Source organism: Sitophilus oryzae, unplaced genomic scaffold, assembly GCF_002938485.1.
Source record: "Sitophilus oryzae breed Bouriz unplaced genomic scaffold, Soryzae_2.0 scaffold_1512_pilon_pilon, whole genome shotgun sequence".
NCBI classification, from domain to species: Eukaryota; Metazoa; Arthropoda; class Insecta; order Coleoptera; family Curculionidae; genus Sitophilus; species Sitophilus oryzae.
The window spans coordinates 2,864,752-2,891,757 of NW_022146184.1; the positions used below are offsets into that span (position 1 = coordinate 2,864,752).

General features: G+C 33.8%; 1 protein-coding gene across 1 annotated transcript in view; it reads right to left on the minus strand.

Moving 5' to 3' along the window:
* LOC115878441 (lachesin) overlaps window positions 1-27,006 on the minus strand; it is a 257,713-nt gene that overhangs the window by 139,137 nt on the left and 91,570 nt on the right. The window contains exons 4-5 of the mRNA XM_030894951.1: window positions 15,888-16,016; window positions 4,958-5,095 (exon numbers count right to left, since the gene is read on the minus strand). Of these exons, the coding sequence (XP_030750811.1) occupies window positions 4,958-5,095; window positions 15,888-16,016 (267 nt within the window). The remainder of the gene's footprint in view (window positions 1-4,957; window positions 5,096-15,887; window positions 16,017-27,006) is intronic.

The following is a 27,006-nucleotide window of genomic DNA, read 5'->3' on the forward strand; positions in this document are numbered from 1 at the left end:
ACTTAAATATACACTTAGCTGTTCTTTTATGTAACCCTGCTTCAAACAGTAGCAGCGCGAGGAGGTCTAGCATCTCTGTACTGTCTGTCGGCGATCCAGGCTTAGAAATGGGGGTGAAGCAGCACGGGGCTCAAGCCACATCCACGCTGGGGCACTCTATGTGTAAGACAAATCAATCCTACTGGGGACATTTGTCCATGGGACATCCGTCCATCAGATAGTGGCACAAGAGAACACTACTAGGACCTTGAAAAATAGTCCATACCTTGGACACTTGTCCGTAAGACAATGTCCGTCCATAAGACCCTAAGAACACGAAACTCTTGTTTAAAATCAAACACCGTCTAATAAACAAAATGTACCTACCTCGAAATACTTCCGAGGGCTCAATAAATAATAAACAATCTGTCCTTTCTTCCAAATGACATTCTGGAGGACAAAAGCAAAGGGACGCCAACGTGCCAGCCAAATACAAATACAAGTTTGGACATCCGTAACTCTACCCTAAAAATATTCACTAATAATATCGAATCTAAAAGGAAAATAACTCAGCTTTACCTGTAGCTTCGAAATGGCAGCTGATTCAGATTATACAGCAAGATTTAAATAATCACCATTTCTAAACGCTGGGATAAAACAGAGCGTCAAAACAAAGTGAGGTTAAGCACGGAGAGTTGACAGAAGCGATGTTGACAGCGCGCGCCTTCACAAAATAGTAACAGGGTTGTGTCGAACGATCACAGGATTGGCGACCAGGGAACGTAAAAATTACGCGTCAAATAATCTATCCGGCCTGAACGAGAGGGAATCCGGTGATGATAGGCCAAACATCATATATTATATATAAAAAAGACATGTAACGAACTAAAAACGTTACAATACTAGCTATGTACCCATTTTAGTCGTAGAAGATACATTCTACAACAGTCAGCGACATCGGAAAACTGTCCAAATCACGAAATTTAATTATATAACGCTCCAGTTAATAGCTGGTCCTGATAATATGTATTTCCCCATCCCCACACTTCATTTGTTCTATTAATAAAAACAACTTTAAATCAGTTTGAGGAGATCAAACGTTTGAAAACTGAACGAGCAAGCGAGACAGAAAAAAAAACAGCCCTTCGCGGAAAACTTTTCTAATTTCCCCAAGTTGCCGGGGTATAATAAGTTTACATGCCACCTTTCCTCGCGAAAAATCGGCCATAACGAATCGAGAAACTCGGTTGCGTCGTACTCGGTCCTCCTTCTCGGTTAGAAGCCGGGCGTGCGGCAAAATTAAATGTTTTCCCGCCGATAATTTGCTAAAAGGCTCTATACTTTCCGACCGGAAGCCGGTAAAAAGTTTGATATAAATAGTCTCGTCGGCGTAATATTTGATGTTTATAGTTAGCAGCTTGTCTCGTTTATGAAATAGCCTGAAAGTTGTTTGGCAAACTTCTCTTTCTTCCCGGCAATGTTTAAGGGAAATATTTTTTGTTTGCTTAGGTAAAATACTGGTCCAATTTTTGTGTTCTGGTTTGGTGTTCGGAAGTTAAATTTATAGATTTGTTTGTCTATGTTTCTAGGGTTTAATGATAGATACACGTTTGTTTTTAATTTATTAATTTTCCTTTATAGATTTTTCCAGTTTTTGTATTTGTGATCTACATTGTTATTACTAAAAAACAGTGTATGCATATGCACCATGTGCGCATATTTGTGATAAACTTCTTACTAACAGCTATCAAATTGAAGGATTTGAAGGACCTGTTTGAAAAAGTGACATACCCAAGTAGCATAGGAAGGAGAAAAAAACATTGACCACGGGAAATTAAGCACTATTTGGTTGAATTTTTCCTATATCTAACTTAATAAATTTCTTGTAGGGAAGAAAGTGCGAGAAATCTAAAAATGAGGTCATAAACTAGTTAATAATAACCTAAAATTATGCCTGTGAAAAGTAGCAACGTTGGAGTTAGCTGGCATTGTTAAAATCTAGTTACTGATAACCTATTGGGGGCATTAAGACTACAGGGACTTAAAGTAGGTCAAATGTTACTTTATTATAACCTCAAATTTGTCTCGGGGGTCGAAGGCATTGTTTGGTTTTCAAGTTAGGTTAAAATTTAGTTGTTAATAACTTTAAATGGGATCTTATTTGGAGGAGTTTAAATTTGGTTGAAAATTTAATTTATTTCGACCTCATAAGTCGCTATTATGCTTCAAAGGTAAAAGTAACTTAGTTTTTTGACTTGGAAGAAAGTCAGACATACGGCAGGTTAAAAGTTACCATTTTTAATTTCCTCGGGGTGATTTCCGTTTAAATTAGTGTTCGGGGGATTATTACGTCATAGCACATTACCTTGTTCTCACTGGTGGGAAACGACAGAATATTCAATGCGTTTCTTTTTTATTACCCACACAATCTTAAACATGTCCATTATGTGCAATAAAAACAAAAAGTCCTCTTTAATAACACTCGCAATCGCAAAACACAAAACTTTTAAAAATAATAAGCAAAGAAAACTAATTTGGTTTTCTAGTTAGTTAGTGTTCTAGTTTAGGCCAGTTCGGTAATTGCATCAGCTAGCAAAAGGATAAAAATTTGACATATCACGTGACTCTCAATAAATATTCTCATTTTAAGACACATGATTAGTGAAAAGTTAATCGGATTAATCGAAGATGTAACTTAGAATAAACTTGGCATAAAATATCATTGTCAACTGTCACTCAAAGAATATAAAAGTTTTCTGTTTTACCGGCGATACTCCAAAAGTGAGGCCTTCGGGAAATGAGCTTCGACCCAATATAGCCCCTTTTTTAACTTGCACCACTTGTTGGTAATATATAGTATTTTTAGTAACAGTTAATTAATAGCCTATAATATTTTTACTGTATTATAATTTATTTGTTAAATAAAAAAATAGACGCTATGTGCTCTATTGTTGGTTTTTAAAATGTATGTATTCATAATTTTAATTTTGTTTTGACTATGTTACACTTCTAATGATCTAATAAAACATAAAATGGTAGTTAAAAAAAGTCCATATTTATTATTTTATATTTAACAAGGAATAATTTTTTTGCTTGAATAAAGTTACCGTTTTAGTTAGCGTTAATAAATAAGTAACAAAACGCTAAAATTATGTTATGCCAAAACTCTCCATTAGTTTCTTCCGGGCCACCAGGTGGCTCTAAAAGACGGACCAATTTGTTTTATATCAGTGTCCAATCTATCTCTAGTATTGCTCTAGCACATGACATTGGAGACTAATCAATTTGAAAGTTTTTCTTGTTGCCATTTGTTTTGTTGCCTCTATATTTTTGTATTTATATTCAGATTCAGCTATTTTTGAGTATGTAATACCCAAAAACATGTCATTTGATGTATGCATATTTTATTTTGGTTAACTATTATGTTGTAGGTCCTATATATACAGGGTGAGTCTTAAATAAGTGCAAATATTTTTAGGGCTGGTAGATATCGATAAAAGAAACACATTTTCTCTTTACCATTTTTCAAATAAGTCCAAAATAACCGAGTTATATAAGTTTGTTGTTTTTTTTGGAAAATTTTTTAGAGCCACCGGATTTTTTCTGTATTTGCATCCCTTTTAGTGCCATAACCAAAGAGTAAAACTGTAACTATGGTAATATCAGTGATTAAGAAATTGCCCGTGGGAAAATTTGCGGTGAACAGGCAGTTCTAAAAAGTTTTCGAAAAATATACAGAAAAATTTAAAAGAAAACGCACGATTTTCAACATCTTTTTTTGCGAAATAAGCCTAGAATAAGATTGTTCTATAGACCATTTCGATGAAACTGAGAAAACAAGGTTTAAAGTTTAAACTGGATATCCGTGAACACTATATACCAAAACGGTTCTATTAAACATATAAATTAAAGGTAATATAAAAACCTATCAAATATATGTATTAATTTTACTTTTAGAAGCTTTATTTAAAAGATATTAGTGATTTTAGATTTGGATATTTAGTAAGTATAGTAACAAATGTTCTATATCCAATTAGCTGTGCATTGACCCGATTTTAGGGATATAAAACAAAATAAGGGGATATGGAATAATATAATACTCATTTTAAGCTGATTTATTTGTATTTCAAAATATTATTTCAACACAAATTAACTGAAGTGGAGACATTAAGACATTAACTAAAAACAACATAAAAAAATAAAAACCTAAAATACAATAATTCGTCTGCATTGTTTATTAAGAACTATAATTTTTTTCTGCCTATTTGTTTTGTATTTATAGTATTAGAATAACTTAATCAGATTTTAAATCTAATTTTTAACTTTCATTGGATTATTTAAATGTTTTTTAGCTATCTCTAGTATTGATAGTATTAGAGAACGATTGAGTTGAAGGAGCTGGTTTCACAAAATTCCAAAGTGTGAAACATTCAAATTTGCCAACAAATCAGGCAATCAGTGCTTTTCAAACGAACGATTGAGCAGTCAATTGAGTTGAAGCAGCTTCGCGAAATTCCAAAGTGTGAAACATTCGAATTTGCTAACAAATCAGGCAATCAGTGCTTTTCAAACGAACGATTGAAGAGCAGTCAATTGAGTTGAAGCAGCTGGTTTCACGAAATTCCAAAGTGTGAAACATTCGAATTTGCCAACAAATCAGGCAATAATGTGCTTTTGCAAAACAAAATATTAGATTTTTTTCTTTATTTGTGAATTTGGCTATATTGTTTTTATGGGTATAGAACAAGCTAATTCTGCATAAAAAATGATGTATGTAACTGATTTTACTCCAAAACTGGATATAGAACAATCTAATTCTAGGGTGACGATATACCACCCCTAAAAATATTTGCATTTACCTATTTAAGACCCTGTATATAATAAATATTAAATGAAAAAAAAACAATAAAATTAAATAATTATGCTTTATAATACATTGTATAAAGTATAGTAATAAGAAACACATAATACTTACTACCTGAGATGATCATATCCCCTCGATCGGTCGTCCAGTAATTGATAGAAGTAGGAAACGCCTCGGTATGACACTCCAAAGCCACATCTTGACCGATGTAAGCACCCTCCAGTTGATTGGGTATAGACAACATCGGGGGAACTAAACAAACAGAAAGGGAAACATTTAGATGCGAATTAGCTCTATCAATATGTTTCAAAAATAACTGAACTATACACACCGGAAAAGTCTAGGGATATTACAATTTTATCCAGCCATCGTCAGTGATTTTATTATTTGCATTTCTGATATAATAAAATTAAAATAAACAAATAGTTTACAGGACGTATTGGAAATAAAAATGCGAAATTTACCAAATTTTTCAAATTTACCTTGATTTTTATTGAACTCAAAAAAATACACACATTTTTTTTCTAAACTGTGAATTAAAAAAAAAGATAAAACCATTTTTACTTAATAAAGGGTATGGCCTCCTCTACTGTTCATTACATCCCTACATCGTCTCTCCATGCTCCTGATCAGGTTGTCGATCTCTTTTTGAGGTACAGCCTGCCACGCTGCATTCACGGCCCGAACCAGATCCCTACGAGTTTCACGAGGCATACCCATTCTCAAAATTCTTCTTTGGACCGCGTCCCATGCGTGCTCGATGGGGTTGAGGTCAGGAGATTGTGCCGGCCAGGGTAAGATGTTTAATTGATGTGCATTGATAAACTCACTTACCACTCTGGCTGTATGAGGCCGTGCATTGTCATGCATGAGAATGAAGTTTCTCCCAAAATCATTGGCATATGGTAACACGACAGGCTCAAGAATTAAATCACGATATGTGATTCCTGTTAGAAACCTTTAAAGAAAAACGAGATCAGTTTTTCGGCCTAACTGGACTCCTCCCCAGACTATAACTGCTCCACCTTAATAAGGGTGCACTTCCTGAACATGATCCAACCGAACCTGTCGGCGTCGAGCATTTAATTGTAAAAAAATGATCTTGCTCAGGGGTAGTAATGCGATGTCGCCTTGTGTGCCTTTCAGCAACATCACCACTTTCACAGTAGCGTGCAGTTAATCGGGATATTACACTTTGCGTTGTATTTAATGCTCTAGCTACGTCGATTTGGTGAATTCCAGCTTCAAACATACCCATAGCCCTTAGCATTTCGTCTCTGTTAAGATGTCTACGCTCCATAATGTCGCTTAATACTAAACAGAGTTATTTGAATGAATTCTGGCCAATTATCATAAAAACATAGCCAGTACAGGTTAAATTCGAACAATTGATGCTAGGTGCTTTTTATACATTTGACAAAAAATGCACAAACACTTTTGCAAATATCCCAAATTTAGAAATAACTAGTGTGACTACTTCGTTTCAATCGAAGTAGAAAGAATCGGCCTACAAATATGTGGTTGTTTATTCAAAACATATATTTTTAACTTTAATAAAATGATATCCCTAGATTTTTCCGGTGTGTGTATTTTACTTTTACACTTGCTTTTTAAATATAGTTATAGCCACTTCAAGTAATTTTGAATCTAAAAAAAAAGAATAAAATGACTTATATTTAAGAAAAACTTATATTACTATCAAGTGAATAAAAATCATTTAGCAAAGAAGAAACTATTATTAAATTATACTTTTATATAACAAGTATTCTTAACTTTTTAAAAACTTTTACTTGAAATCGGTGTATACTTTAAATAAGCATATTATTCACGGCGCGAGAATATTACCCCATTTCCAAAAGTTACTATTCTTATATTAAGTGACCGTCCCCAACAGCAACAACGCAACGTGCATTCCTGATTCCTACCTTCATTTCATTGGATTTCTGTTTCTCTCAAGCGACACGGGACACGACTAGTCGGGTAGGTTTATAAAGTTTTTTTGTTATTGTTTGTGCTTGTGATATGTGAAAATGGAGGACTCTATTCAGGCATAGGAGATGACGGATTTGATCCCAACATTTCAAGGTAAGTTTAGTAATAATTCTACATTATTTGATTACATCGGTTGGAGGTTAGGGGGACATTTTAATATGCATTATTTCTCATACACCGGTGGTAAACTAGGTATGTACGCGTTTGGAATGATTCAATTATGTTTTAACAGTTTTTATTATCGTTTCTCGTTTTTAATTAGATGCCGCTGTTCAATATCTACCTATATTGGGAAATTACACAGTTTTATTGTATTTTATTATTACGAAAAGCATATAATTTGGTAGGTGATGTTTGGCTAATCTAATTTAAAAAGTATTAACCATATTCGTGGTTATTCTGGTGATATTTCAATATTCCATACCTATTGTAAATGGAAATTAAAATTTTTAGCATGTACCAACTCTATTATATTCATGTATGTTACCGGACAAACCCGATTTTAGGATAAACTAATTTTTTCTAGGCCAAATCAGGGTATCCAAAGAGACGCGGGGTAGAAAAACTATTATGCCGCGCTTAAAGTCTTTAGATAAGGAAAAGATTTTACCAAAACAGAGTTTCTAACATGATCGAACCCGAACCACCGAAAGCATAGGGAACACGTTACCGAATTTTATGAAAACTATATAGTTTTTCGAACCCGCTTAATATTCGGCCTAGGAAAAACTAGTTTATTCTTAAATCGGGTTTGTTCGGTTCCGAAATAGAGCATATTAAAATGAAGTCCCCCTAACCTCAAACCAATGCCATCAAATAATGTAGGATTATTGCTAAACTTACCTTGAAATTTTGGGATCAAATCGGTCATCTCCCATGCCCGAAGAAGGTCCTCCATTTTCACATATCACAAGCACAAACGATAAAAAAAAAACTTTATAAACCAATCATTTTTTAACGATAGTAACTAACGTAAGAGTAAGAAGAGCCTTTATTTCAGAATAAAGTAATTATTACATGTACACAAAGAATACTTAATGCAATAATTTGCTAATTTACAAATAAGTATAAGTAGTACTCGAAACAAGATTTTATCTAGACTTGTCTGGAGTGGAGTTATAATCTTAATTTCAATACTAGGTAAATCTTAAATAAAAGATAAATTTTCTTAGCTTCTAAGGATAAGATTTTCTTGAAAAGAAGTATAACTAGATTTGCGGAATGGGGAAACTAGCATAATATCGTTGGTTCAAGATTAATAATCTTTAAGCCAGTTTAGCTTTTTTTCCGTGATACCCCACTAATCCATCAATTCTTCCGGCAACGTAACACATCTCAATCAGATATCTTGACGGGTATATACGTACGAACATTCGATTAAACGCCGTAACAATTCTGTAACCATTCTAAGGAGAAAAAAGAGGAAAACAGGGGGCGATTCAACAGCAGAGAAGGATAATATTACTGTTAGGAAAGAGCGGAAACGCTAAAGAAAGAAATCCTGCCTCGATTTTATGTCGGCTCTGTGGCTGGTGGTCGGGAGTTTTATCTAAAATTACTTTTGCGATTTGGAGTTTGATATACGGAACCCCTAATTTATTACGGGAAAATCACCGGGATTGTTGTTGATAGTTTTTCTTTGAAGAGACTTTGTTTGCCTTTATATCTGGAAAAGGAATATTCTTTGTGATTTTTCTTCTGTGGAAAGAGAAAATAGTTTTGAGTCGTATATAATATACAAGGTGGTCCGAACTGTATTCTGGAAAATTCGGCAGCATATTCTACACATAAAAATAAGTAAAAAAGTCCGTATAAATAAATATCTTAAAATGCTTAGTTTCGGAGATACAGGGTGTATCCAGGTACATATTTTTTCGCAGAAAAAATTATGATTAATTAAAAAAAAAAAGATTTTCCAAATTTATTATTTCAGTCAAATCTATCTACTCAACGTGTTTATTTTTTTGTCAATAATGACATGTATTGACTCTTTCTATTCTAAATATCTTTAGAACGAACGGTTGCTGGTAGCGATTTTTACCAAGAAATATTTTTTACGTAATTACGTATTTTTCATTAAGTAGTTTTATACAGGGTGGCGCCTCTCATACGCCGCGGAGGCTCCAAGGAGAACGACGGTTTGTATTGAAATGAAATTTTGTGAGGATATGTAGCTTAATTCAGAGCACTTTCTAAAAATGTAGAGACTTCTACAGGGTGTCCCCAAAAAAGTTACATATCAAAGTTGTGTTTTTTGTAATGGAACACCCTATATATTAATGGATTTTTGGATTCAAAGAAAAAAATAAAGGTGAGTTTTATAAGAGAAGTATATGACTAAAATGTAAGGTTTTTGACTTACTTAACATTTTCTAGAAATAAAGAACAATTTTTAAATTACGATAAAAGCTACCTAAATTGAAATTTACCCCGTATATTCTAATATGTCCTTAAAGTAACTCTTGTACTTTAAATCAAATTAAAACTTGATCCAAAATGTTATACAGGGTGTGACAAAATTAATATTGAACATTGGTCGCCTTTAAAAGGGTGTTACTTTTTTATTTTAAATGGAACACCCAGTATATTATACCAATATTCAATGGAAAATTCATGTCTCTTCTAAATACTATTAAGGTTGCCTACCCCTACCCCGATTTGATGTGAGTAGATCTTTATTATTTGATAAAATCTGGCTGGTGATTATGTCTGACATTACTAGCTAATTTTTATCGCATAATTATAGGTTTATATCTAGTTTTAATTCTGTAATAATTAAAATATGTTTTAAACGGACATCTTTTTATTACCCTTGAGTATTTTACTCAAGAATCTTTAATTTTTGTTAAATTAACAAAAGGTATATCACACAGCCACCTAGGTATTTTCAAATAATAAAGATTTACTGACGCAAAATCATAAAAATAAAAATATCTGGGAAAATCTTTGTCTGAGGAGTAGGCTACCTTAATAATATTTTGAAGATATATAAATTCCCCATTGAATACCGGAAAAATATACTGGGTGTTCTATTTAAAATAAAGGAGTAACTTGCTTTTAAAAGTGACTAATGTTCCATATTAGTTTTGTCACTTTGTATAACTTTTCGGGTCAAATTTCGATTTGGTTTAACATACAATGGTTACTGTAATTAAATCTCAATCTATACAAAGCCAACTAAAATTTAGGTAGCTATTATCGAAATTTAAAATTTACTCTTCGTTTTCACAAAATGTAAAATATATCAAAAACCTTAGATTTAAGGTATATGCTTCTTTAATAAAACTCCCCTTTATTTTTTTCCTAGAATCCGCAAATCAATTAATATATAGGGTGTTCCATTAGAAAAAAGACAACTTTGATGTGTAACTCTTTTTTCGGGACACCCTGTATAATTCTATATATTTTTTGTAAAACGCTTTCAATTAACCTACATCTTCTTCTTCTTCGAGTGCCATGTCCTCAACGAACGTTGGCTATCATATTGGCTATTATAATTTTGTTGGCAGCAGCCCTAAAGAGTGCTGCACTTGATTTTTGGAACCAATCCCGCAAATTTCGAAGCCACGATGTGCGTCTACGACCAGGTCCTCTCTTACCCTCTATTTTACCTTGCATAATCAAATGGAGGACGTTGTATCGTTCAGGGTGTCGAATAACGTGCGCAAAATATTCTAACTTCCGGATCTTGATGTTTTTATTTATTTCGGGTTGTTTGGACAAGCGACTCAAAACTTCCTCATTACGAACCTTGTCAACCCAACTTATCCGCAACAATCTCCTATACACCCACATTTCAAAAGCCTGGAGTTTCTTTAGCAATGTCTCTGTGAGTGTCCAACTTTCCGCCCCATAAAGTAAAGTGGAAAATATGTAGCATCTTGTAAGTCTTAACTTTAGTTCTATGTTAATATTTCGACTACATAACACTTTCTTCATCCGATAGAATACCGATCTAGCTTTCTCTATACGTTGCTTGATTTCCTTGCTCATATCCCAATCGTTATTAATGTTAGAGCCCAAGTAGGTGATATTATCAACTTGCTCAAGGTCGACTCCATAAGCTGTTATTGGTATCGGATTTATAGGATGTTTACTAACGGTCATAAGCTTAGTCTTTTGAGTGTTAAGTTTTAACCCATACTCATCGCATGTACTTGTAACTCTATCCAACAGCAACTGCAGTTCTTCCGGACTACTGGCTAACAAAACGGTATCGTCAGCATATTTTAAGTTGTTGACATTAACTCCATTCACTTTGACACCGCCATCGATTTCCTCGAGCGCCTCCCTGAAGATGAATTCAGAGTAAAGATTAAAAAGTAGTGGCGACATAATGCATCCCTGTCGCACACCTCTACGGATTGCTATTGTTTCCGAGGTATTTTTGCCAATTTTAACACTTGCCTGCTGATTCCAATAAAGGTTTCTAATTATTTGGAGATCCTTATCATCAATGCCCACTTCCCGTAAAATCGCAACCAATTTATCATGTTTTACCCTGTCAAATGCTTTTTCGAAATCAATAAAGCACATAAAGACAGGGTGATCGACATCTCTGCATCTTTGAACAAGGACTTGGATGCAAAAAAGTGCTTCTCTAGTTCCAAGATTGTTGCGGAATCCGAACTGTGTCTCGCTAATTTGTTCCTCTATTTTGGCATATACTCTTGAATGTATAATTCGAAGGAAAATTTTTAGGACGTGGCTCATTAAACTGATAGTTCTGTAATCAGAGCACTTCCTAGAGTTTCCCTTTTTGGGGATCATTACGAATGTTGACCTGATCCAGTCAGTTGGTATAACTCCGGATTCGTATATTTTGTTAAAAAGCGATAGTAGCGACTGTTTTCCTTTAATATCGAGACATATAGTATTTCCGATGGTATTTCATCCGGACCCGTTGCCTTTCCATTTTTTGCTGTTTTTATAGCCTTCTCTAGTTCACCCATTGTTATCATAGGGCCTGTATTACATTGTTGTATCACATTTTCTATTCTCTCGTCATCAAACAATTCTCCGATGTACTCTTTCTTATTAACCTACATATGCTGCCAAAATTTCATTTCGATATAAACTACCGATCTCCTTGGAACTTCCGCGGCGTATGAACTTCCGCGGCGTATGAAAGGCGCCACCCTGTACAAGTACGGACAAAATGTTATTACTTTTAAAAATAGTTAAACAGATGTAGGTGACGCACCCTACAAATAGGACTCATATTGACATCCAAACCAAATTTCTCATGTTAAAAAACTCCCATACACCAATTTGTTTTCCAAATATTGACGTTCGGTCAGAAATTATTTGGTAAAACTTCTACACCCTGTATCTTAGAAACTTAGCATTTTAGGACATACATTTATACCAACTTTTTTTACTTATTTTTATCTGCAGAATATACTGCCGAAGTTTTCAGAATACAATTCGGACCACCCTGTATAACTAGCATTAGTCAATCGAACAGCAATTTGGATATAGGTCTGATCATGGCAGAATCGCCGAAACCGGTCACTAATAAACAATTTTATAGTAGCTTAACATTGGTTCTAATTAATCACATTTAAATTTTCGTCATAACGGACAAAAAAATGCTTAACGTTTCGTAAAGTTTATCTCTTTCCGTCGTCGGAAGCAAAAAATACAAAGAATAAAGGGGAAAAACTATTTAAAATATGACATTGACATTTTAACAGAACGTCAATGGATTTTGTAGACGTATATATTTTAAAAACTAAAGTGTTGTCGAATAGTTGCATTTAAATATTTGAAATAGTTTTTCTTTCTTCTTTCTCCTTATTTTCTTTCTTCTTGTATTTCCTTTCTTTATTTTTGTATTTTTAGCTTCCGACGACGGAAAGAGATTCTTTTGTAAGTTATCAGCAAACCTACCTGCTGACAATTAGTCTCCGTTTGATTAACTCAGCTGTGCTTACAAAAAATAACTATTTTATTTTATAGATTTTCTTGCAGAGGCAAAAAACACATATAGGATTATTTTGAAAAATATAATCTAAACGAGATGGACAAAATATATCCGATTAACCATACGACATTTGGTTACAAGGAGAATATTGGAGCTTTCCTGACTAATCTGTCTATACTTCCGGCAAAGCAATGAATCTCAATCAGATATATTGACGGATATACCAAACTAAAAATTGCTACAAATTCGAGGTTCGAGCATTGGTAGGGTAAGTCAGGTAGAGATGGCCCACTTTTCTTTTGCGGCTAATAATTCATATTGGTAGTTAACTTTCAATGAAACTAATGATGCAATCCTAAACTATCTTTAATTCATAATAGGACTAAGATAGTAATATAATGAGTAAATATATATAGTAGTAAGGGAACAATAAAAAATAAAAAATTGGCCATCTCTCCCTACGTTGCGGGAGAGATGGCCTTCCAACATGGGAGAAATGCTCCGCAAAAAAATACATATACATATTGGTTAAATATCTAAGGTTATTTTTTATTTTTTTAACTACTATCCAAAAGTTGGGGATGGCCCTATGCTTGCTTTTTCTGTGTTGTTGTTTGTCTCCCTACGTCTCAAAGTCCTTGCAGGAATTCCAAAAGCATGCATTATGCTTTTATGCCCATTTGGTCGGTATTAATGGCTTGCAAAGCAGCAGTCAATGATTTTTCAAACCACTGAGCGCTTTCGGGATATTTTATTTTATATTCAGTAGGCATGATTAAAAAAAGTTACTTTTTAGTAAATGAATTAGTAGGGCATCTTTACCAGCTTTCTATGTGGCATCTCTCCCAATACGATGAGAGAGATGCCACACCGTAAGGTTTTAAAATGCAGGGACATATGATTAATTTTTTGATTTGGTTTGGTTCAAAAAAAATTCTATTTCAGAAACGTTATGTTGCCATATTGCAAAAATATCATCAACATAACGCAGCCATATTACAGGCTTTTTTGAAAAACTATTTATTGTATTATTTTCAAAATCTTCCATTAAAATATTACTTAACAAAGGAGAGAAATATTACTTAACAAAGGAGACCAAAAAAGATGATCCCATTGCCATACCGAAATCTTGTTGAGAAAAAATATTATTTAATTTGAAATAAGTAGTTTTAACACAAAGTGTCAACAATTCCATAATACTATCTATATTTAATTTTGTTCTATCTATTAAATGTGTATCTTGTTCTAATCTATCCCTAACTATTTGAAGTGATTTATCTACCGGCACATTAGTAAAAAAACTAACAACGTCAAAACTAACCATTAAACTGTTAGGTGTTTTTGTTTAATGTATGAATCGACATATGTATTGCAGTGCAGTGGCGAAATAGGATTTTTTTTTATAAATGATTTTTTTGAAAAGATAAATCCGCCACATAGGTACAGACATATTTTAAGTAATCTATTGTTAAGCCATTTTAACTTTCTGCAACAATTTTATAATTAAACAATTGTAATGCTTTTAACTATATATAATTTGGATTTATTTTGTTATTACTTGACTTTTTTATGTATTTTATGTATTTGACTGTTTTTATGGAGTTTTTTACTTTTTTGAATTATGGTCTATGATGTTTTAATTTGGGCCTAAGGAGTTTTCACCGTTTCAGAACATGTCGTGCCCTATTTGTAAAAAAAAATAATGCAAGATTGTGAACAACTCATTAGAGAGAATATTCAATAATATTGCGAATATTTAGTTCTCTCTGCGCTGGGCGTTCTTATACAGACAACATATTTGTGTTACAACAAATAATTGAAAAAAGGAGAGCTCGAAATTTGGACACGCATCTGGTATTTATAGATTTAGAGAAAGCCTATGACACGGTGACTTTGAAGAAATTATTTGAAATCTTGGTTGAAGCAAATGTGAGTAAAACATATATCAATGCGATCTGGAATATGTACAAAAATCCAAAAAGTATGATCAGACAGGGGAAGTTCCTATCGGAATCCTTCCTGGCATCTAAAGGACTTAGACAGGGGTGCAGTTTATCACCTACCTTATTTAAAATATATATCCAGGAGGCATTGAAAAACTGGAGAAGGAAGAGTAGAGCTATGGGAATAGAGATTGACAACCACTGTCTATCGACCTTGTTCTTTGCAGACGACCAAGTTATTGTTGCAGGTTGTGAGGAGGATGCCGACTATATGTTCAGGAAACTTGAGGAAGAATACGACAGATGGGGACTCAATATCAACCTCACAAAAACCGAATACCTGCAAGTAGGAGAAGAACAAACTGAAGATCCTGAACTACACATACATGAAATTAAAAGGTGTAGCGAATATAAATATTTAGGAAGTATTATATCTGAAGAAGGGAACGCCAAGAAAGATATACATAGTAGAGTTCAACAAGGTAAGAAAGTAATCGGTCTTTTAAACCCTCTCCTGTGGTCAAATAAAACATCCATCCAAACAAAGATAAGGATTTACAAAGCAATCGTAGAGCCAGTTTTAACATACGGTGCCGAATGCTGGCAATTAACAGCAAAAGAAAGAAGGATGGTCGAGTCAGTGGAGATAGACTTTCTCAGAAGAGCATGTCGCATTTCAAGGATGGAACATATTAGAAATGAGGCAAAGAACAAGGCGAATATCTACCAGCACCGACAACATCGAATCGAGACAGCTACTATGGTCTGGGCACGTAAAAAGAATGGGAGGAGAAAGATGGCCAAAAAGGGCAATGGAGTATCGTCCCCAAAGCAGAAGGAAAAGAGGAAGACCTACAACTACGTGGTTAGATGGAGTAGACCAGTACATGAGAGACATAGCTATTAACCAGGAAGAATGGCAAAATCGAGCAATATGGAGGTCGAAATGCGGGATGCGGCAGAAGCTGTAGGACCCTTGCTTTATATATTATATATATAGTTCTCTCTCTTCCACATCTTATATTTTTTCAGATTTTTATTCGCATTATTTCAACAGATACATCAATTTTTCTAAAGCTTTACAAACGAATCGAATCACTAGGTATCCTATGTCGTATAAGCTACCTGCGCTACAATGTTTTGATATATAGAATATAACTATTAATATTAAATAAATACTCACACTGCACTTTTAACTCCACTCTCTTGCTTATAGATGGCGGTACTCCGTTTGATGCTATGCACAGGTACACACCCATATGTAACCGGCTTACTTTTGTAATAAACAGAATTTCGCCATCCACAACATTCACTGAAATAAAAAAAATAAATTATATAAGTCACCAGTCATGCTGAAATATTTTTTTTTATCTGGGTATGAATTAGAACTGGAAATTAAGTGAGCTAGATACGTTAAAAATAGCGAGTAATCTCTAAAGTCCCTTTACATATTTTGTTACATAATTTCTTAAAATTTATCCATATTATTTATAATTATAATAAAGTTAGGCCTAATTAAAGTAAAACTATCGTATGATCGTCACATTTTTCATATAAATTTATATATAAAATGACAGCGATCTTTATTTGTTTGTTCATTGAGTTTCTTGTATTGTTTTAATAGCTACAGTTTTGTACAGTTTTGGTAACCATCTGAGCTACTGCTGTTGGTGTTGATAACAATTATTAATAAAACCATCAAATTTAGCCATCGCTGACGCCATTTTTTTTTTCAATCATACGGTATTAACTAACCTTAGAGGCATCACAAGGGACACGTTATCTAAAATAATTGAGAAAAAATTGTACGCCACTGACTTTATCAGACATCTAAAAATACAACTTGTTTCTCGAAACGAAACAATTATTAAAAATAAATAATTTTAGCAATTATTATTCTATTTTCTATGATACTATATTTGCAGCATACTTAATGATCTTCACATATCTCGGAAATATCTGGCAAGTCAAGATTCTAAAATTTTCAAACTTTGCACCCCGCCGCGCGCCGGTTTCCAAATGGAAACTTTAAGATTGGATAACGTTTATTCAGTTTAAGTTCAAATAGAGACCATTAGTAGGTTATTACCTTGGTGTAAATTATATTATGCAAATCAAAAGTAAATTTATCACATTAAACTTAATTTAAGATACTTGAGTAAATAATATACACGGTACGGTCGGTGGTCCGAATTATATCCGGGAAACTCCGGCAGGATATTTCGTATAATATAATAAAAAATTCGTATAAATTTATGTCCTAAAATGCTTCGTTTCGGAGATATAGGGTAGAAGTGTATAAGGTTTCCTTTTTATTTCGATTTATTCCAAATAATTTCCAAACTAACCTCAATATTTGGACGAAAATTGTTGTCCAGGTGTTGTGAAGAAGTACTTGGCTTGTTTTTTTTTCTAATAAAACACTTCAAAATATATACGTCTTTGCTCTTTTAGTTGCAAGGTTGTAGTTTATAAGTGTCCTGTATGGTAGTCTTCCAGTACTTTAAATTATTTCATAGTTCGTTTTATTGTTGGAAATAAAAATGGATAATTTAACACCGGCACAAGCTGCAAGGATAATCGCATTGATAGTAGGTCTCAGACATACGTCGCTAACGTTTTGGGTAGAATGTAGTATGTATGGGAAGGGGTAATGTTCTTAATAGGTCTGTTCCATAGAACTTTATTGTCCAGGGTTATTCTCTAAATTTGACTTCCTGTGATGGCAGTATTTCTTTTACATCTTGTATTCTTTTCAACTGCACTACCGATGTTTTGTCTGAGTTCAGCCCGACAATTCTGCACCATTTTAATTAATAATATCACATAGGGTACCTTCATGTTTCCTCCAAACAATCATTTACTGTGTCATCTGCATACCGTATGCAGTGTATTCCCTCTAGAGTTGTCTAGTTGTTCATCCACTACCAAGCTTCCACCTAGTAGAGTTTCGTACATTGTTTTAATAGCTACAGTTTTGGTATCCATCTGAGCCTCTGTTGTTCGTGTTAATCGCAATTAAGTAAACCATCGAATTACCGTTTTGTTCACACCTCTTCGTGAAGTATGATGTCTCTATTAGCTCCATTAATTTGACGATTCTAACATGGTTAGCGAAACGCGCGTCCAGTGTAAAAATAAAAGCGTGTATTGTGGTGATTTAGTGTTTTATTTTACTGTGTAACACCAAAGGTTCCAACCCCCAACTGTAAAGTGCAGCTCAGTCTTTTATGAATCTGCCCGCTCTATATGCATGCTGATTATCGTACAGTGGTTTAACCTTGGGATGATTTTCTCCAATATGGTTGTCCACTACTTTCTCCATCGTTTTTAATATGAACGATGATCTAAATTATTTAGAGTTGGTCCAGTGATTTTTGCCTTTTATGTGTATGAAAATTACTGTTTCTCTTCCGCAGATGGTATATATCCCATCGCTATGTTGCTGCTTATAATTTTTACTAGATGTTCAATACCGTCAAATGTTTCAATGATCTGTTAACCAGAATCTGTGATGACACAATGCAAAAGAAAAAAAAGAACAACCAGGATACATTTTTTCATAGAATACAAACAATCATGTATATTCTATAGTTTCAAGTAGAGAGAGAAGGGGGTTTCACCATCCTCTTCCTGGCGCAAGAAGTGACGCAATGTGACGTCATCAGCTATGAACATGTAAAATATGCTAATAAACAAGAATAAACAGGTTTAAACAAGAAACAACCAACCATCTATAAAATAGGAATAAACAGGTTTGAGAAAAAAATGAACATGTCTGTTGTTTTATGCTAAAAAGCGGTTCAAAGCGGTTCAAGCCTATTCATTCTTGTCCCATGACGTCACTTCCTGCGCCGGCAGGAGGATGGTGAAACCTTCTCCCTCTACTGTTTCAAAAACAATCAAATTCTATGTTTATATATTGTATCAATATTGTAGCATTTATATTCATCAAAAAAAGTCTAGAGATTGATATAATTTCAAAAAATTTCTCTAAATTCGAAAACAGCAAATTTTTCATCACTATTTTATGAGCAATATATTTAAAGATAAATATTGTTTAAAAAGGAATTATTTTAGGGAAATTTAAAATGTAATATGTACGAGTATGCTTCTTTTTTCAAGATTTTTTTTTGTTCGCTCTCTTTTAATATATGTTAAAAGCTACAACAAAAGCACAGGTTTAAATTACGCGTTTTGTTTTAACGCAAATCTAAAGCAGAGCTTAAAACCTTAATAGCATATATGTACAGTAAATTAACTCCTAAAGTCCATTCTCAGTTTTGAGGAGCTTAAAAGTTGGCTATTTTCAACAATCCTCTTTGTCTTGTTTAGACTTAAATTAAGTTCAAATGGTTTTGTTAACTAGGTATGCTAGGAACTATTCTATATACAGGGTGAGTTTTCTACGATGTTCTCAATAGATATCTCGGAAACTACTGAAGATAGAGAGTTGGTTTAAAGGAGAAATAATTGCAGTTTTGTAGGGTCATAAATATGCGCCTTTCAGATTTTTGAAAAAGTCATGGCTTTTTCAAAATGGCTAAAAAACAAATTTCAGCTATTTTAAAAATTGTTCCTAATTTCATTATAATTTGTTTTAGACAAAAAGTTTTCAAATAAAAGTTGTAGATAACCACATCCCTAATGAGTTTGTGCCCTCTATTTTTTTTAAAGCCTGTCATTTTTGATATATGACACAAACATATGTTTTTTTAAATGGAAACCATAGTTGGCCATAACTTTAATAAAAGCGTTATTTTTAAGCTTTTTAGCAATATATAAGCTATATGTCTTTTTTAAATTACTGAGTTATAGCCAATTCTTTTCATTTTTAAACAATTTCACATAGTTAGCCGTGGAAACAAGTTCAATCGTCGTTGCCCTCAGAAATATGAAACTGTTACATCTAAACTTTATAAATTAAAATTAACAAAAATTGTAAATATTAATTTTTCAAAAGAAGAGAAATACGCATATTTAATAAGCATATTTAACACTTTGACATTACTACTTTGGTCCACCTATGATATTCTTAAAATTCTTGTAACGCTTTTAGTTCGTTACATGTCTTTCATATATAATATATGATGTCTGGCGTATCATCACCGGATTCCGTATCGCTGAGGTGCTACCATATCGGACTGCTCTCCGATGAAAAGCTGCCGTTCGCAGTGGTAGTTGTTTATAAAACGCTACATTCTTTTGTAACGCCACATTTCAAAGGCTTCTATTTTTTTCTCGCTCTTATTCAACGTCCAAGATTTCAAATATGAAGGGTCGAAAAAACATAAGGTACCTAAGTTTGTAAACCCACCCTAGCTTGTTCTGTTTTCATTCTTATTTTACTTGTGATTGTCTAACTATTCATACAAATAACATCAAAAACATTATTTAACATTAAAAAATTAGCATTTTAAAGTAAACTAATACAAATGGTAATTTTCCAAAGTAGTATAAACAATCATTTTCCATTAGAATATCTTTACTCTTTGTTCCCGACGAAGGCTACAAATTAAGTTTATATTTTGCTGCTGACTAGCGACACTTGGAACTTGGTTGGGAAGTAAGCGCTGCGCCCAAACTAATTCCACTAAAATTTCTCTGAATTATTTCCACATGCTCCCCATGCATTGTGCGCTACTATAATAATGTGTAAAGCCAGCGTAATGCGAGGTGGCTGTGGAATACTGAAAGCCTGCGAGAAATAAACCGAGAAAGATGTTCTTGTTACCGAGGGCGATCGATAAGTTTATGAAAAGAATACGGTTAGAATATTTTTATTATGATATTCTTTCTATTTTTATTATGATATTATTTCTATTCATACGCAAATGTTATTGTGATGAATTAACACGAAAAACGGACACATAAAATTTTCATGTGCCACGCCCTTTCTAATTCGAAGTTCAATAAAACACAAGTTTACTTAATCGGTAATGAGTTGCATAGAGGCCACTAGCTTTTTAATTTTAACAGCCGGGTGGTCGGGGTTCAAAGATTATTAATTAATAAAAGTGCACCACGAGATTATACTCTATGAACTCGGCAATAAAGATGTAACTATTAAGTAGACTTCAACACTAACCTCGAACTGTTGAGTGTAACTATCATGAACTTCAAATATTCTATAAATATTTGTACTTAAGTGACTCTAACTTAACTATGAGACTAGACTGTAAATAATACTACTAACAATATTTAAGCAATTAATTAAAATATTAAAAAGTTAAATATATATAAAAAACGAATGACATGTAAAATGTAATACGTTAAGAAATTATTTAAATCGAAAGGTTGGAAAAGAAAATAGAATTTTAAATTAAATGTAATAACTAAACCTATGACGTCAGACCCCCTTATCTAACTTAATACTAGATACAATCAGGGTGGTTTATACTCATAAATCAAATCTAAAATTATACAAATATCTAAACAGTCTTACTCTACTCGATGTGATATACTTGAAAACTTCCTCCGGCTGAGCTACGGCGTATAGCTACAGGGTTGCTACTGCGGTGTACAGCAGCTCGGTGTACTGTCACTGGAGCCCGTCAGCAAATGTACAGATACGAGACCGGTGTAGCAAAAGGTGACATAAAAAACCCTAAATAATATTGGTTGTCTTAGAAAAGAGCCTCAATTATAGAACAAGGACTAGCACAACGTGTAGGAGTTAATAAAGGTAATATAGAAGGGCTAATCAAATCTGAACTTTACCTCAACGAGGGTTTATGATGTCCAACGGGTACCTCTACACGGACAACAGGAACGGATGGAATTCTGGACTGTTCTGTGCTACGGTCTCGGTCGGTCTTCTTGCTCTACAATTACGAACAACCAAATAAGATTTAAGAAAGATAACACTCAACTAATCTTTCTACACCACGTGGGCTTGGAAAAGTCGAAAACCAGTCAACAATACGAATAAAAATCAGTTGTGCATTGACTTGAGCAGAAGAATTATAGCATACATTGGAACTATTCGGGGACTTCTTGGGCACGTGGAATTGGGATATCGGTCGGAAAAATTTGGCTATTTAATCCCTTTGCGAAAATTGGTCGGCGGTCCATAAAAATCATCAAAATCCAACCACGTCTCTGACCAAATGTGTTTCGGAAGCCTTAATCCTTCTTTACGAAGACCTGCTATTCAACAACACGGAATGCTTCACGAAACGGCAGCCAGTTCTTCACGACGATATTCTGACGGTGGATAAACAAGAAGTGATGCAAGGATTCGATTTCCTTCACAAAATCAGATTTCAACCGGAAATCTCCCTCCAGGATATAGATAGAGAACTATATATCTTGACTAGTCCAACTCACAAAAAGGCATGAATAAAAAACGATGTTCTATAATATTTTCACAGCCATATTTCCATATCCGGTCCATGAACGAACTTAACTCAGAAATTCCCACAATTAAATGAACGAATTGCACACTGCGATCCACATCAAAAATAACCAATTTAACTACGAAATTTTATCTGATAATTATAAAATTTCAATAATCAAAACAAAGGATAAATAAATCCAAAAACATCTGATTTGATCTGACAGTGACAAGTGACAAGTGATAACCAAAGATAAAGAGAGGTCGACAAACATTCTAATGCTGGGCCAGTGACAATATTGTGGAGCTTGCATATCGCGGTGTATATCGGGTTGCATAATCATAAAATTTAAATAAAATAATATTTAACAATAAAATTATAGTAAACATGATGCAAAAATAATAGTTATTTACGATAATTTATGTGCTAGCACACATAGGTCGTAGCGAGGAAACTTGACCGTTACACATGTATTTAAAAGCTCAATATATTTTGTTATAGAGAGGCTTTTGCCTTATTTTTAAATTAACAATTATAGTCGTAATCTATCTATTATACAATAAATATTAAAATATTGTTAATTATTATTGCTAATTTGGGTAAAGTTTAAATCACCATGTAAATGTTTTAATAAAATGAGGATTAAAGATTTGAGACAGGCATTTTACATAAAGACTAGGCATATTATAAAGCGCCGGCATTTTTAACAATATGTATAAGGATATTTTGCAAAGAGCCTATCTGTTTTCAGTCGCTTTGCAAAATGTCTAATGAAGACTAGTCAGATTGCACAAAACAGCAGTGGGATTCTTCTGTAAGCTCTGTAACAAGAAATTTCCTATCTCTAGCCTATGCTATTTGTATAGGATTTATGAGTCACTAGACAGGAAATGTGTTTACAGAATCGGGCCCCATTTTACGCTGAATAACTAACCTAAATTTATTCAACGACATTTCCTGAACTTCTCTTTCAAAATTAGAAAATAATGACACAAAAAGTGAAATTCTGTTAAGTAGAGTATGGTTAATTCTGTTAATGTTAGTCCTCTATCTGGTACTATCTTTTCTATTATGTCATTCCATGTTTTAGTTAGTCTTCCCTTTGGTCTCTTTTTGGCGGCCGCATTTTAGCTTCCCACACGCCTTTTACAGGTATGTCGTTGTTTATTCTAATTGCTTAACATTGATTATTAACAATTTTCTAATTGCTTAACATTGATTAACAACAACCATACCCCCTAAGCTGACATTGCTCAATTTTATTCAGAATCGAATCTACTTTTAGTTCCTCTTTTATAAAGCTGTTCCTTAGTCTATTTTTCCTTGTTACCCCAATTACTCTTCGTATATACAACATCTTTATTCTTCGAATCTTACTCTTCAATCTTTTAGTTAATACAATCAACTTACTTAATTACACAACTTTCACAGCCAAAACTCAAAGTCGGTATGAATACTGTCTTGTATGCACTCATCTTCACTGCTCTCGAGATTTCTTTTTTATTGAAGAAACTGTTCTTAATGGCTTGATACAAGCGGGACGTGTTGCCAATTCTTTTGATGATTTCCGTCTCTTGTTCTTTTGTGTTGCTGATGTTCACTCCCAAATATTTGTATGAATCGATTTGTTCCTTGCATCCTAAACCACATTGTCTGTTCTTAATAGTTTCTTGGGTTTTTGTATAAACACATTATGGCACTCTTCAACTTTGTATGGACATTCCTTTTCTTTAGGCTATTGCATCAAAAGCTTTTTCGATGTCTAAAAATGCTACATATATATTTTTTCCCGTTATTTTTATTCTTTCTGTCATTTATTTGAGCGTGAATATATGGTCCTGCACACTTCTTCCCTTTCTGAGACCACTCTGTGCTTGATCGAGTAGTTCTTCTGTGTTCCCTTTTAATCATTATTCCAGAATTCTTTCAAACACCTTCGATGGTATTGCAAAGTGATGCCTCTATAGTTTGCACATGTTGTTTTATCACCTTCTATAGGCAAAATAATTCCCAATTCCCAGTCTCGAGGTACCTCTTTTTCATTTATAATTTTATTGAGCAAATTAGTGAAAACAGTCTTTCCCCTAAATTCTTCAACATTTCTCCTGCTATGTAGATGTTTGTATAGTCATCATAACATGAGACTCAGTATCATAACTTGAGAATTTATGACGCACATTTTATTTGTGAAAAAAAAACATGTCATACTGTTACGACCGAAGTCTTATGAACTTTCTTTCTTTTCGGAGAAAAGTGTAGAAATTCTTTAGTGTCGATTCTGGATTTCAACCCTCTAAGTTCAACCTATTAAACTATATACAAATTTTACATAACTAGCACAGTCTGTGGTTGGTTCTGTCTAAAACATGGATGAAATATTACTGTTTTAATGGAACACGTTTTTAAATGTATAAAATTTGATTAGAGTAACTTTATCTCTACATTGGTTTTAGCTTGTTAGGATTTTTCCAAGAATTTAAAAAAATGGTCTCTTTTTAAAGTGAATATGCTATGTGCGCATATTTGACGTGGAACATCTTGCTAACAGCTATAAAATTGAAGGATGTGAAGAACATGTTCGAAAAAGTGTAGTTTGAGATGTTGTAACATTAGTAGATAAAAATTAGTAGTAGATAAAAATAGAAATAATTTCATTTACTTTCACAAAATTTGTATTAAAATATCAATATTTTTGGTAAACACGCGAACTGCTCACAAATACACGTCGTGTCACTACGTATTTCTAAGCCATATGCTGTTTTCGTCTTGCTAAGCCGTGTCTTTATCAGGGCCTTGAATTTTTACTCCCATTGCGCAATCGATCGTTACCACTTTTCGTCTCGCTAGCTTGTGTGTCACGGCCGTCTCGCCAACTCGTGTGTCACGACTTTGAATGTTTACTCCCAGCGCACTTAAACAAGTTCCACTTCAAATACTTTTGGAAAAGACCTAACAAACTAAAACATACGTGGAGATAAAGTTTCTCTCATTAAATTTGATATATACAGGGTGCCCCACAATTAGTGCGACAAACTGAAAGGGGTTGTAGAGGGCATCAAAACAAGTCATTTGAGTATAGGAACTCATGTCCGGTATTATCAGTATTATTAAGATGAGCGGAAGGAACTTGACTAGACGTGCACTAATGTACCAACACGGACTGCACGTCCTACTACCAACAGCGAACAGACGCGTGCATTTGTGTCTTCAACAGAATGGACGGCACTTTAAGCAGTTTTTTAAATGCTTTGAATAAACAATGCAACTTGAAATTTACATTTCACTCCATCTTCTGTCAAAACGGCACATTTCCGGACCTAGGTTCCTATACTCAAATGACTTGTTTTGATGCCTTCTACAACCCCTTTCAGTTTGTCGCACTAATTGTGGGACACCCTGTATAAAAACGTTCCTTATTAAAATACTAATATTTTACATAACATTGTTGCCGTCTACACTTTATTCCTTATTATACTAATACTCGTACTAAAATTAATGATACACACTAACTACCTTCTTAAAGTTTCCAGTACATTAAAAAGAACACACACTATGTGACAGCACCACAGACATTATTTATACTTGTTTACATAATGCCTACTAAACAGAGGAAATTATATGCTTTACGGTGGCCATTATCTTGATTATAAAGTTTACGACGTCGCCATCTCGCCTCTTTTCATGCACAACACATCGCAACGATACGACACGATTTATAAATAAAAAATGAACAATGGGGCGTTGTTCCGAACAGACACATATCAGCGTGGAAATGAAATACTTCAAACGAAATGATATAAGCTGAGGGTACGAGGCTTGGTATACGTTTGCAGTAAAAGTGAAAAGTTGGTATTAATTTAGATTAGATTATATTTTTATTATTTTTTTATTGCGCCTTGTTCGAGCTTTTGTCTTTCATGGCGCCACTTACGCTGCAGAAACTTAGACTACTAAAAGTCGCAAATATAATGGGCTTTGAAATGTGGGTCTATCGTAGAATACTACGGATACATTGGACAGCACACAATACAGTATTAAGAGAACTAAAAATCAACAACTGGCTCAGTACCACTGCCAACAAGAGCATGCTGAGATATTTTGGACATACAGTGTGGCGCACCTCATTCGCCTCGGTTGATTATACGAAAACGGAAAGATGTAAAAACAAAATATTTTATGGGTATATGTGGGAAGGCAATGTGCATAATTTAAAATTATTTTGAAATATACAGGGTGTGTCAAAACTAAGATCCATACCAGTTATATCTTTTCTTAAGGAACACCCAGTATTTTATTTCATTTTTGGATCCTTAGATATAAGATTAGGCTTATCAGAAATACAATCAAAGAAGTCAAAGAACTGTGGATGACGGAGAGGTGCCGCGAAGTCGAGGAGCTCCACCAAAAACATGACTTGTTTAACCTGCATAAAAAAGTCAAAGAAGTCACTGGGAAACACAAACCTCGAACATGTACCAGAATCGTGGACGGTGAGAATAAATCAATCTTAACCGAACAAAAACTAGAGAAGGTATGGACCAATTACATAAGGGAACTGTTCGATGACGGAGGCCCCTCTTTTCACTCCCAAATAGAAACTGAAAATGGTCCAGATATAATGATCTCAGAAATCGAGAGAGCTTTAAAGAACACCAAAAACGGGAAAGCAGCTGGACCGGACAACATCTACCCAGAATTGATAAAACTAATAAACGGAGACAATTTAAAGATATTGGTAAACCTCTTCAATTCTGTATACAATACCGGAAACATACCGCAGGACTGGCTAAAGTCGACATTTATACCTATTCCTAAAAAAACTGGTGCAAAAAGATGTGATGAGTTTCGTTTAATAAGTCTGATGAGTCAAGTCCTAAAGCTGTTTTTAAAGGTTCTGCATAATCGAATCCGAAGAAAATGTGAGCTAGGCATAAGTGAACAGCAAATGGGATTTCGCGAGGGACT